The following is a 14,861-nucleotide window of genomic DNA, read 5'->3' on the forward strand; positions in this document are numbered from 1 at the left end:
AGACTTGATACATCTACCAGAGGTTAAAGAATGCAAAACCAAACAACGGACTACAAAGTGTGGAATAGAGAGAAGACATTATGGCTTTGAGTAGTTATAGCATGTCCCTGTCAAGTGACTCCCTGCCAGTAAACTCAGAAACAAACACATACGTTCAACTTAAATCTAAGTATTACTCAGCCATGCTTTTTGGGGTGTTTTTCCTCCCCTCTGTAGGGACCTGTAGTTGTGCCCGCTCCCCCTCTCCAATGCAGAGAATTTTACACTGTTTATTAATAAATCACTGTGACACGATTATCCCTGGACAAAATGGCTTCCTCCAGCAGTTACTTTAAACTGAAAGAAGTTTAAAAAAATGATTAAAACAAAAACCGATAAGGGACACAGCTGTTCATGGTTTAGAGCTTCCACACCAAAACACTACAAATACTCAGAGGGGGAGGTTTCCAAACTCTTTTGTAGGGGAATCTTTAAGTATCATCCAATTTCTACTAGTTTTTTGTCTTGTGGCAGACCAATGTCTATATCCACACACAGAAATCACACACGATTGTGAGCTCAATCAATAAATATTGCCAGCAAAAGCTGGTCAAGAGGCACCACAATCCTACCATCTATACTTTGGAGTATACATATTCCAATACATAGTTCCAACTACAACACTACAAGAGTTTACAAGCTAAAACAAACCTCAGTCTTTTTTTTTTGTTTTGTTTTTTTGAGAGGAATCAAGAAGAGACGACAGCCTTTGAAAACTGCAGTTGCCTTGCTACATGGTGTTACATGTTTAAGAGTAGGTTAACGTAAAGATTAAGAAAAAAAGAAAATTCTTAGTAAATGTAAAAATTGTAGCAAAGCTTAAACAACAGAAGCGCGAGACTAATCCACTCGAAGAGACTTCCTTCCATCCACAGACTTAAACACCTGATTAGGTTCGCTGAAAAGATTAATAAAATCTAACGTTTGATTAAATTTCCAAAAATATGAATGAACGGGGGGTTTCAGATATAGGAATACATATGCTGCAAAAACGTAACCACAGGCAAAGAAAAGGAAACGTGTGGATTTCTTGTCAGAATCAAATAACGCTTCGTTGCCACCCGTTGCCATGTCAACGTCTGGGAGACGGCCAGCATGGCAACGGAAACTATCATCATAAAATGGTACAGTAGTAGAAATAGCTAGACCAGGAGGGGGCGGGCTCTCCTGGGAAAAGGTCCGCGGAGAGGTCCAATGATTGGTCATGCGGCTCGCTGTCAGGAATAATGGTTGTAGGGTGGTAGAGGGTGCCCAATGCCATTCTGGTAGTGATGGTGCTGGCGGTGGGCGATGTACTCTGCATAGCCCATCGTCATCTTCTCGCTACGGTACCTGGGGACAAAAAGAGATGTGTTGTGATGGCTAACTGCTCTAATCCAGTGTTAGGAGAGTCATGATCACTCTCACTTTGCTCTTCATATACAGTCCAGTGTCAGTGCTAAAATAGGCTGCATGTTCAGTAGCTATCAAAACTAAAGCAGCAGGCCCACAGATGATACTTTACTTGTATGCGTGATTTATTTTACTAAACCTGACTCATACAATAACCATGATGCAACTTCCTGGAAAGAATTACGTTTAAAACAAAATTTACATAAAAGATGGATGTAGGCAATGTGCATCACACGTTGGCTAGCAACGTGAACATTTTCTAAACTTCAAGCTCAGCATTTCCACTGTTGCCATCTTAGCTTTTTGAAACCAGACATCAGTATCACTCAAAGAGACAGACAGTGCACACACTGCAGTAAACCATACATTAACTTTCTTTTTTTTTTACTAAAGGGGACCATAAGTTACTAAATGAACATCCTGTTATATTCAGCAAGGCTTTTAACTAGTAACTGAGACCAAACAGGAAGATATTTACTGAGGATATAGATTGAGGAAAGTCAGGGACATCTTTCCATATATTTCAGTACAACTGGTCTTGTTTGCCACCAGGGGTCAACCCTTGCTGGCCATTAAAAGATTACAGATTTCTAGCACTTCTGTTAATACAGTCTGCTAATACAGTCTACAATATGGACTTTAGCTGTGTTATGCTAATGAGGGCTAATGTGGCCTCAAGAAGGGATATTCAAGCAGAGGAGAGTCTTTTTTTTTTAGTGTCCACGAAGTAGCAACGAAAACTGCAGCCAGAAATTTCAATTTCACTTAACCTCCTAGGACCTGGTGTCCGCATATGTGGACATCACATTTTGGGATGTCTAGACCAAAAATACTACATTTTTCTCTACAAGAAAATACAAAATTTAGGTTAAAAAAAAATAAATCTGCTAATTCTTTGTTTTTACATTCATCAGGTCCCAATCAATCCAAATAGCAAAGAAAAATTCAAAATGCATGTCATGAAAGAGTTCGGGTTTTAGGAGGTTAATGGGAGCTCTAAAAGCAAATGAGTCACCGCAAACTGATAGTTTTATACCAGAATATATTTAATATTTTATATTTACATCTAAATATTTTATAGCCTAGTGCAAGGCAGAATGCATTACTGGTGAAGTTATGATCCTGATTTTTATATTACTGAAGAGTAAATAGCAGCTAGCCACAGTAACTGGATGCAGCTTGATAGTGTTAGCTGAAACTTTGTCCAAAAAACAAAAAACCCTTGGACAAAGCCCCTTGAGCTAAGGTTTTAAACCATTACTTCACATAACAAAAGGGTGATGTCACTGTGGTTACACCCATCTCTTACATCCTGGGTTTTCTTCTTTTGCCTGCCACTGTCTCACTTCAGCCTCAACAAAAGTGGCATGGCAGTTCCTGGAACATTTGCACATAGTTTCCTCAAGAGCCACAAAAGGTTTAATCAACAGACTCAACATATGCCTTTTCACATATGCACATAGGTACATCCAGACACACTGACGTATACAACTATTTGTGCTGGTTCTGTTAAGCCTTGTGCACGTCAGGTAAAAGGATCTAAATGAAAGTGTGCTGCAAGAACAGAGTACAGCAGTGACGCATTAATGTTTCAGCATTAGATAATTCAATCAATTAAATGTAATCTTACCTGGTTAACTTAATGGTCTTCCTGAAGTCATTTGTGATGGGAGCTTTGTAACCTCCCTTTCGTAGTAAGGAATCTATGGTTTGAATGTGGTCCCAACCTAGTTAAAGTAAAAGGAGTGAAAAGCAATTCCACATATTCCCTACTCTGTTCAATACAACTCAGTCTTTATTAAAAGCAGAGGAAGCTAGATTGTTAGAGGCACAAGAAGATCTTACCTTGCTCCTTTGCAACCTCTGGTAGGTAGGTGGCGGTGCGTTTTGATCCTTTTTCATTGAAAAATTCTATCCTAATACCGTGAACACCCACCTAGAATTCAAGACAGGCACAAAAATAAATCCCTATAAATCTCTTCATCCAATGAAGACAGAGCTGTGGAGAAACAGGTTATTCCATTCAAAATGCACTTCCAAGTTAATGATGGAATCTGTTTTACATTTTTCATCTAAATGCAATGTACTGCATGGTTGAAGCTCCAGTTTATTACACGATATTCTCATTTCTGTTCACATATTATTCTTAATTTTCAGTCTTCTGCTGGAAATTAAAACTACAATTAAAAAATGGTACTATTGATCAAACTGTAGCTCCAAATCATATTTATTTTCACAGATAACAGCTGGTAAAGACATCTACTGATGTTTTGGAAAAGCATACAGCACCCAATCAAACTAATCCAATTTTGAAAGCCAGAAAACTTTAATTTAAAGCAGACTTTTTTCTCTTTTATAAATACAATGCTTTAGAACTATGCTGCCACTTCAAGAATGCTGGGTATGCCTTCAAGTGACAAACCCAGAAATAACGTGTGGACACATTCGTGTACAATAATAGCTTGAAGAATGAGATGCACGTGAGTCTGCATCAAAGCTGCAAAGCACCACAAAAGTGCAGGGGCAAAAGCCTGTGCTCAGCCATGTTCAAGCAAATAACATCTCTTACCTCCCAGTCAAGGTAATCACCGACGTCTTCAAAGTTGGTGAGAAGAGACACTGAGCAGAAGAGGCGAGGCAGCTCATCCCTTGTCATAGGGGGGAAGCGGCTGTCTTTAAGGGCACTGGAGACATCAAAGTACAAAAGCAAAACAGCATTACAAGAGGTGACTCAGCACAGGGATGCAGGGTGCTGGTATGTAACAGATATAGTAGCACACTTTGCAACAGAATGAAATATGTTTTGCTTGTTTTGGGGGGGGGTTTGTCTTTTTTTTTGGGGGGGGGGGGGGGGGGGGGGACGACTAGTGGACTTTCCATGTCCACAAGTCTGTGTGATATAAATTTCCTCATCAGACAGTGAATGTGAAGACCCATTCGGATGGCCAGCCGGCCTGTTTTGTTTTTGTTGACTTGTCCACAGAGAATTTACATTACAATGTATCAACTGCACATGCACCTCAGGTGGCGTTCTTCAAAGGAGTATGACAGGAACGACTATTTAGCCATCGGGTCTCCAGCTGTCCGCATCCACAACAGAGTATAATCGAGGCAGTCTCAGTTACACCACTTGCACCATTTAGTTGTGACTCAACTTCTCTTCTACGACTGGCCATAAACAAACCAAGCCTATTTAGGAGTGGGGATACAAGTGCACAAGCTTGTAATAAAGCATACTTGCAGCCATGTTGAATGTCGGATACTGCCTTTCATGAAACCAGACTATTTGAGGAAAAGGAAAAGCCATCTCCTGAACATATTTAACATTTACAAGCTAACTGACAGGTTTTAATTCTATATGAGCTATTTATCTGTATATACTACAAGGATGTCAAAGGAACAGAAGCAGGTCAGCACTGCTGCTTTCCACAGTGGCAAAAACCAGTAAAAGGTGGTTTAGCCTCACCAAAAACATGAATTACACCACTGTTTACTTATAACACTAGTGGAAGATCCATATGTCTGATTACCCCACCTTTCTTGAATTGATTGGGAGGATCTGACGCTTTTCCCATGATTGTTTGCTTAGCATAAGATGCTCCATTCCCAACAACTTTCTATCTATTTATTTCCTAATCCACTACGGTTTCTTGATCTTTTGCCACTCAGACAAGTTTTTGTGCAGATTGCACACTTTTTAATTGTCTTAGGCCTAGAGCTGGGCGATAGAACGATAACGATATGTATCGCGATATAACTTTTACTCGATAGAGAAATTAAGCTATCGCGATAGACCTCGCCGCTCTTGTCCTCTTAAAAAAAAAAAATAAATAATAATAATAATAATAATGTCAGCCAATCCAAATTAAGTAGCGCAGAGCCGAACCAATCACAGCCGCAGCGTCACGTCGCGTGACTTGTTAGTACAGCACAAGTGCCAAGCCGCACGTGTGTTTGTTTGGGAAGCAGCCAGCGCGTAATGGAGGAAATGAGTGTGCCGACTAGAAAAATCAACCGAGCGTGACCGAAGAGAAAACAGATGATGGTTCCAATGCCGGAGAGATTGTCGAACGGAAGAGCCATAGAAGTTCCGTAGTGTGAAGGTATTTCGGCTATTTCAAGTCTGACAAAAAACAGAGTAGCGTGCACTGCAAATTGTGCCGAAAGCAAGTCTGGAAATACAATAAACTGGTGCATGCGTCACACTGCGCCACGTTATTGTTTCGGTGAAATGAATTTCTACAATACTGTTAATTCTACTCTCTGCAGTGTTTAAATGCTTACATATACACACAGTTACTGTCCCTCCACACATACGACTCGGTTCTGCTTCTATGCCCCAGCTTTGTTTACTTTTTCCCACCGAGGCTTCTAGACTTCTGATTGACCAATATTTCTGCACGGTTAGGAATCTAGCGCCACCTGCTGCTTTGGCATGTTCATAGCAGCGTTTTCCTTCATTTCTGCCTTTATGTGTGGACGGGATTATTTTTTTAAAACGAAAACGGAAAATCTCCGTTTTCAAAAACAGCCGTGTACGTGTGGACGTAGCCTCAGTCTCTGACTGGAAGCGCTAATTCGTCATTCGGCTTTTGTCAGACTAAAGTAACTGTTAGAACTGTTTGAAAAGCTCAGCTATACAACAAGGAGAGATTGAGAATTTCCTTTTAGTTCTCAGTTTATTTGATATTGAGAAAAGTTAGTCAATTTTGTCTGTTCTTCTGTAAAACAAACTAAGATTTATTTTTAGAATTAATATTTTGTTTCTAAGTGGAATTGACAATTTAGTCTGTTTCATTTGTTCTATTTTGAAACTTAAACGCTTTAGCGGCTGTCTTTTGTGTAGTTTGCAATATTTGCCTTTTATTTATCTGAAAAAGTCTCATGTTCCTTAAGTACATCTACCCTGTTGAACTTATTATGGGAAATAAATATTTAAATAAAAACAAGCTGCTGATTATTTCACATTTTACTTGTGAGCAACGGCACATTTAAATCTTACAAATATAGTTATTTGGCTTATATCGTGATAGATATCGTTATCGCCTGAAATGAAAAAAACATATCGTGATATGAAAAAATCTCATATCGCCCAGCTCTACTTAGGCCTTTTTTCAGCGATTTTGCCTTTTTCTTTTTTTTTTGCTTTGGTCATTCATAATCATCACAAACGGGGGTAGTTAAGACTTGGTGAATGTGAGTGTCATTCTACAGACACGTCTTAGCAAAGACCAACACAGCAGTTAAGACCAGCTGTTGAAACTTATCCAAGATCCTAATGGAGATAGATTACATGCCAACACATACCACACACAGGCAGTGTAGTTCAAGAACAGTGATGCGTGGCACAAATGTCCTAACAACTGCTAGTGAATGGTGCACTTTCGTGTTGTTTAGCCTTGTCGCATGGACAGTGTTATGGCACCTGCACTGAGACAAGACAACTGCATTTTTGCATGAGCATAAATGGTTATGTAGCATTCTGCTTGACAAATGACAAACACAATCGTGGCACTGCACATTCAGAACCTAAACAGTATTTTTATTTGTCTTCTTTAGACAAAGGTAAATCTTTATGTCGCTTGTTTTTAATACCAAAAGAAAAGGTGGTCACAAGATAGGAGACCTCCATGTATCTCCAGAACAGCTTCAGTCCATGTTGGCATTGATTCTCTCAGTGTTTGGAAGTCTACTATAGGAGCAAAAACACTGTCCACAGTGTTCGGCATCTGATAACCGAGGGGAAGAACTAACGTCTTTCCAAAAAGCCTACGATGACTTCTCCTTATTACACCCTTCAGTGATCTGCATTCCTGGGATTCAAGGGTTCATGTTTGTCCTTTAATCACACTACCTTTTTTTTCCCCAAATAGATGTCATTAATTCAAACCTTTACGGAAAACTAAAGAACATTATTGTGGAATATTTTCCAAGCCCCAGGATCAGGAATCAAAGACAAACATCAGTTCCACTCAAAACGCAGCACAAATGAAATTTAAAAAATAAATGAATTTAAAAAAAAAAAACCTTCAATATGACTTCAATTTACTCTTTTTTCCCCACTAATAACATTTTGTGCCATTTCTGAATGTTTCTTCTCTGTGACAGAGGTCTGCAGCTCTGAAGCACAAATTAGCGAGTCCCCATTTTTGCTTACCTGGTAAGGGTGTACTCCCTGAGTCCTGAGTGCAGATTCATGGCAGAAAATGTACCTATACAACCCCTCAACCGCTTGTCTCTGCCTATTTTCCATGTGACAAACAGCGGGCTGAAAAACAACAGACGAACAAGATACTGTGTTAAAGTAGTTGAACATTAATGTGTTTACACAAGATGAGAAATGCCTACTCAGGGCTTATAAAAGCTCATTAGAAGTACACATCGCCGAGTTTTTTGCAGCTAGTAAGACAGACCTTTTCACATTGGACTGAAATGGGACAAGTGTCTCACATTATTACGGATTAATTGTCATCAAAGACTTTAGCCCATAGCACTGGGCCATATGTCCAGCCACAACAGAATAACCCAAATCTCTTTTTGAAACAATGATTTTCTACACTTACTACATTTTCCAGCTTTTATGGTAGCGGGTAAAAAAACAAAAAAAACAAACAAAAAAAACATACTGGAAAAAAGAAACCAACTACACAAGTTTTTTGTTTGTTTTTAAATTCCTCATTGGACTCACTGTGTGGAAAAACACCGAATTACTTAGTTACATGCTGTTTCACTGGAGCCAAAAGTGCATTAGGCAGAGAACAGGACAGTAAAAGGTACACACCTCCTTTTGGTTTGCATACATTCATCAAGCATTGCTGAGTACAACAGTCAATGCTGGAAGGCATCATGGCATGTCCATGGCAAAAACCATGCAAAACCGGGTGTATGGCCCATGGAGAATTATGGAAATAAGAACACACACCCCATCTACCCTGCATACCTTTTTGTCATCTGTCCAATGTGTGTCTGAAACACTATACTTAAAGGGTTTTTTTGTCATCTATAGCTTCACATTGTAAAAAAACGAAAAGAAAATAATAAATACATAAATTTTATATACACACACTATATATGTATATTGCATCATGTACAGTCATTTGATTATGTAAAGTTATATTCTCACATGCCACTGTAGGGCTCCAAATGATCTCTTTCCAGATTAAAACCACCAGTCAGATTCTAAGTACAGATAAAAATAATTCAGCATTCAATTCAAAATTCAGCATGACACTTTTACAGTTTAGCTACAAAGGTTTCACAGTATTATTATATCCCTGCCAAATTATTCAGTGACAGAACAGTCTTTTCCAGCATCTCTGAGTTCACTCCTAAAATATTGGACATGCGCAAAGCCTAAGAAAAAAAAAAGGGTGTGTTTTATCTGAAAACATTTAAATGATATTTTATACAAATCAAAATGACTCCTGGTTCAATGAAGTTTCATTTATCTAAAAAAAAATAAAATACATTTAAAAAACTAAAACTTAACTAGTTTAAGTGGCTTCAGCTGGCAACAGAAGTGAATGATTTTCTTCCGTTAGATGGTAATGTAGTCAAAAAAGGAGCCATTATTCATTTATTCTGGTAACGCAGTGATCAGTACACTTAGCATGATTTCTACATTTTAATTTTTTTTTTTTTTTTTTAAATTGTAAACCTTAAATTTCAGTGGCTGCTTCACTTCAAAACTTTTACAAAATTTGTATCCAATAAAACATTTTATTAAGCAATGCCTACCCATTCAACATTGCTCATTCCTACTAGGGGTCCACTATGCGTGTAGTTCCCAAAGCGCATATGGATGCATCTCAAAACCAGCTCTCTGCTTTACTAACAACACACGCCGAGTCTATTTTTAATGGGAGCCGGGTCAAGCTGCACAAACCAGATGGTGAGGGCAGGAAGTCAGATGCAGGAACGGCACAGAGCATCCGGTCTGGAGTTTCAAATTAACCTCACCCAGACTAAAGGGTCTGGTATGATTTGAAAGAACTGAACAAAACGGTCACAGTCACGAGCACGCCATATTCCTGCTGTGTCAGCTAGCAGCTAGTCAGCTAATTTAGCTGACGAGCCTTGCTAACATGACTGTGGGAGCAGCTGGTGGACGGCATAATTTATTAGTCTCCTTGCAGTAAAATACAGCAAATGTATTTTAAATACACTCAAATATTTCATTACATTTAAAGCGGATGCTAAATAGCTGTAAATCCAAAACTAGATAAACAGAAAAAAATGCAGACAATGTTTAATGTTGTTTGATCATTGAAATGGATGCACGGGAAACACAACAAACTCATGTTTATGTCTTCAGAACACACATTTTTATCCCTCAAAATTTTGATATCATCACAACTAATGTGACTTTGCAGAGCTGATCGACTAACTGCGCAGAGCAGTGCATCTATGTCAAATACAGCAGCATTGTTGCAGCATTTAAATAATTCAAACTGACAATGGCCCCAAGAGAAGGGCATGTCAAGGGCACCCAAGACCATGAGTTGCTCAAACCTGTGGGAGTTTTTCTGTGTGGCCATTAGCATGCTACATTCCTAGACACGAGTACATGTCTGGGTTTAATCTGAAGGTTAAGCCCTAGCCCAATGCTCAGCCTTAAAGACTGGCCAGCCAGAGTTAAAAATGGACAAGATTTGTGCCTTTAAGAGAGGCTCCCAAATGTAAATATTGCATGATCACTTCAGTAAATTTGTTCTGCTGTGGAGAATATACCCTTACTGCAATATTTAGAAAGTCAGCACCAAATACTCGCCATTTATTAAACTGCATGACACTTTGCTGGACACGGAAATATTCAGTAAATATGGGATTTACCAAGGTCTGTGCCCCATTGCTGGCATTTCAAATACTCATACTCTCCTTGCAGTGATGCACTTATCCTGATTACCAACGCAATGTCGCTTAATGTTTGAGGGGTTTTTTTTTGCTAAGAGTGGACAAGAGACTGTGGAGTAATTTGCACTAATTTTTTTTTCACAGTTTTTCCTTCTCCATAGTCTCTTATTGGGAGGTACAACAGAAAATGTGGGCTTGAGTGTATCATCACTGGAAACACCTATATAGGCTGCAAGACCAGTATGGGGGCCAACATGAGGAGAATTCTCTTATGAAGGATTTTTGCATTTGTCAGTGCAGTCCTGGAATTAATGAGCAAAAAAATGACTACAACTTAAATATGAAAAATAAACATTTTTTAGTTTTACCACCAAGAATGCATTTCTTATTTAGCTTATTGTGCATTAGGTAAGTCTAGCAACATAAACTCTGGCCTAACAAGCTCTATCTATTTTGTCAGAGACATGTCAGGTGACACCCACCACTGAGTTTTGAGCAATCTGTATATTTGAATGTGTAAGCATTTCTGCCTACAGTTTTCTGACATGCAGTTGAGAGAGACTTGGAAATGTCTGACAGACTTCGAGGATGCCCTTTTATCATTAAAGATTCCTGCAAGCTGGATTTCCTTTCAGAGGTCAAGATGTCAAAATCAGCATCTCTGCATATTCAACACAATAAATGCAAATAAACACTTGCAAAAAGCAGTGTGTACAGGGGACCGTTTGCCATGGTAGGTAATGATTTCCATAAACACTGGAACGTTTGAGCTGGTAGATACAAACAACCCACAGCATGCATACACCCAACATGTATACAGCAATGTAATTTATTGTCTGTCTAAAGGGATAAGAATGCCTCTGTGTCACGTGACAGTACAATGGAAAGACAAGATTTCTCATTATTTTAGTAATGATCACACAAGATCAAAAAGTTATTTCAAAGTCATCTGGTCTATTATATTTATAATGGTTAATGAAATTGTTGGGTAGGGCTGCCAATGTAAACAACCGTCTTACAGGCTTATGTTGGGTTAAACAACCGCAAGCCAGACGCTATAACATAAGGTGGAGACAAAATGTCTCGGTTGAGGGCGCAGGAATCATACATTTATTGATTTTTTTTAAACAATTAATACAAAAAACACCTCGTTCAACGAATGCTTCTTTTAGCTCTATTTATCTAACGCCGCCACTGCTCTTCTTTTATCGCCGGTTAAATTAAGCAAAGATTAGTGCTGCTAAGTACTTAGCAAGCACCACCTTTTCTTTGTTGTTTGGTGCCAAAAATCGGGTATTTTTATGTGTTTCTACACTGGTCTTGTCCACACTACACAAAAACTTGCTGTGAAACCCGCCGGCTGGTTTCGTAGTCATGGTAGCCGAGGTTCTCAGCATATTTACCATTAATTTAATTCCTAAAAGCTTGTTAATACTTCGTTACTAAGCTAATGTAGCTCAAAGCTAAGCCTAGTATGTGGCAAAGCAGAGTTCATTCAGGGCGACTTAAAATATTCTTGATATTAACATACAAAATATTAAAAGTTAACACGTTGAGTCGTATGTTTCACCTAACGAAGCTATCGGTGTTACACTAAAATAAAGTCAACGACGTTATCTTCGTTCAAACCTCTATGATTTTAGACTAAGTGGCTAGCTGGTAACAGCTAAAGCTAGTAGCAAACACCCTTAGCTTACGTTAGCAGTGTTATTAAAGAGTTCGTCTGACAGCACTGTAAACGGTTTCTTTCGCAAAGTGCCAACAGGAAATATAAGAGTGACCTTTCACTCTATCCAGTGACATAAAAGATTACTTTATAAGCACTATATCAAATTCGCTGTAGCGTTAGTGGTCAGCTAGTTTAGCGACAGGCCAGTGTAGACAGTCTCTTCGACAAGGCCCGATATTCCAACTTGGCCAATTCAAGCTGTATTCGCGAGCTTTTCGGTGTATATTCACGAGAAGCAAAAGGGTGTTTCGAAGTGACAGTTTGAACAGAACCCGGAGCTGAAGCCACGAAGCGTGCTGCCACATACATTTTCTGGGAGAATAGCATAGTGAGCCTTTGACATGCAGCAAACAACAGCAGACAAGAAAATACTCACTAGGGATCATTTGTAAACCTGGGTGTTCTCGGAGGTTGGTATCCGTACAGATGGCAATAAAGCACGTCAAAACAGAAGCAGCACATCTCCGCCGAAACGACCATTTTTCTGCCTCCACTTCCCGAACCAGGTCCTGGGCTGAGATTCGGGGAGAGGCCGGATGTATTATATCCGGCCGGGGCTGGGGACAGAGCGTTTGTGCCGCTGCTACCACTACTACTACTGCCGCTAACGTTACCCCCGGGTCCCCCCAGGCCGTTGGCTCGGCTCACGTTCGCCGCCGCTGCAACTGTCGCGGAGGAGCCAATCCCCAGCTCCGAGCCACAATGTCCGGTTCCTGCCACCCCGCTTCCCGCCCCCACCCCGCCGGGACCCCCTGATCCGGGCGATCCCGACAGTTTCTGCTTCTTCACCCCGCAGCACCCGGCCGCCATCTTGGAACAATCTGCACCGACACACCGCTTCCGACCCATAACCGTCACCGCGGGAAGGGTGGGGGGGAACGCCGGCCAGACGTAGAAATCCCACTGCGTTGATACGTACGACGGACAATACTCCACTTTCACTCTTTTATTTTTTGTCGGACGACGAAATAACCGATGTGGCGAGAAGACTGCAGTGTCACCCTAGCGTTGCCTTTAAAAATGCGTGACTTTGCTACGGAAAATCCATAGCTGGGATAAGCAGTTTTTTTCTCGAGTAGTCAGCCAGTCCAGCTTTGGATCTCGGTGTTCCAGTGGATCACCTATAACGTCAACTCCCAGCCTAATAGCCCCCCGTTCTCCCTAACACGACACCATCCGCATCCGAGGAGATCACAGTCAGTCCCCCTTAAAACACACAAGTTCAGGGTGGGCACGGTCCGAACAGGCCGCAGATGACAGTAGCCAAGCGGTCCAGATGTGAAGCCGACAGCCAGTGCGCTGTAGCCCCGCTGCACACCTCTCCAAGTGGAAGCCGGGAGCTTGAGTACGCAGGACCCATAAGCTTCAGCACAAATTGCGCACAGTGTCTTGGACAGCGTAGCCCCTCATTGCACCAGCTTGTTTGCTACTGCCTCACGAACTTCTAATTACACAACAGGCCCAGTATGTTGGAATTCCAGACGCTGGGATAGCGCAGAGTAAAATGGCATCTGACAATGCAGGGTTGTCATGGCACAATGAAACGCGTCAGCGCCCAGCAAGTCATATCAGTAACGTTAGCCCACAGTTTGCACCTGCATGATGCCTTTTTCTTGAATCTGGTGAGAAGGAGGGGGGACGAAATCTCAATAACACCCCCGCGTCAAACGGACAGCTGAAAGTTTTCAGTATAGGTTTGTTTGGAGGTTGTCATCCGTTCATGATACACAGAGAAGAGCATTCTAGTCCGTGAGCCGTGAGAAATCCTCTGGATTTGACGAGCCCCGCATTCGTCTCTCAGCTGCTACAATTCGGTGCCGTTCGGGTAAAAGCCCTGTGATCAGTCTGTGGGCACGGGCATCGGTGTCGTCGGCACACCGGAACCGGATTCAGAAAACGTGTTGCGCCCACTTGCTACACATAATGCGTAGCTTCTGGGATATCAGATTTGCAATTCAGAAGAAGTGCACGGGGCCGTGGAAGCATGCGCGCTCTTGACGTCCATGCGTGTGTATGTGTATATGCGTGCGTGCATGGTAAAGTATCGGTGCCGACGCCCCCCAAGTTATAAAAGGCATAGGAGCCGACTGACTGCTGTAAACTGATTTGACAGTGTCTGGATTTCACAGCGCTGTGAGTTCGGATAAAGTTACGCACACCGATGCACGTTCTTTTGAGAAACTGCCTCTAATGTAATCTATTCCGAGTGGCCGATTTGAAATGTGGCACACAGACATATCATATGGCCGCTCTCGGGGCTGCTGCTGCTGCTGCTAGAAATGTCGTGGCTTCATCTCATCCAGGACCCTGGAAGAGTAAACAAATAAATACATCCACACACGTCTAATGTCGAGTTCTGTGTTTCCTGAATCGTTCTCTTACCCCACCTCCTTCCCATTCTGCCCTTCAGTCAGGAATTAATATATCAATAAAGAACGGAGTGGGTAGACATTAAACACTGCATGTACAGCAGAGGGAAATAATGCTTAGATGCAGTTGGGAAAGGACATCTTCTTTTCTACGGGCTGTGATAAAGGATGTAGACCGTGAAATTAGCACCTTCACTCCCGTATATTCAAAATACTTGCAGTCAGCTACACAAATACACCTGCCATTAGGTTCACTTTCATTTGAAGGGGGATCACTGATGTCTGTCATATTTAAGACAAGTATTATTTAGACCATTTGCTGCTTTGAACCAGAGTCAAAAAACCAAATTTTTAACTAGATGCTTTGACCAGATTCAATTACATTTGTTTTACAATGTACTTTGTAAAGAAATTACATGCAAAATTTAGATGTGATCAAATTAATTAAAGTCAGCATTTTGGGCTTTGCCTGTGTGTAG

The 14,861-nt window shown here is 40.9% G+C and overlaps 1 protein-coding gene across 1 annotated transcript; it reads right to left on the bottom strand.

Annotated features, from left to right (window-relative positions):
* Positions 1-621: 621 nt before the first annotated feature.
* Positions 622-13,012, bottom strand: ammecr1 (AMMECR nuclear protein 1). Its single transcript, XM_026181819.2, has 6 exons — positions 12,390-13,012; positions 7,589-7,699; positions 4,001-4,115; positions 3,277-3,367; positions 3,062-3,158; positions 622-1,371 (listed from the first exon to the last, which is right to left on the bottom strand). The coding sequence occupies exons 1-6, from the start codon at positions 12,860-12,862 to the stop codon at positions 1,257-1,259; spliced, it is 1,002 nt and encodes a 333-aa protein (XP_026037604.1). The 5' UTR covers positions 12,863-13,012; the 3' UTR covers positions 622-1,256.
* Between the last annotated feature and the right edge of the window lie 1,849 nt (positions 13,013-14,861).

Source organism: Astatotilapia calliptera, chromosome 10, assembly GCF_964374335.1.
Source record: "Astatotilapia calliptera chromosome 10, fAstCal68.1, whole genome shotgun sequence".
Lineage (NCBI taxonomy): Eukaryota > Metazoa > Chordata > Actinopteri > Cichliformes > Cichlidae > Astatotilapia > Astatotilapia calliptera.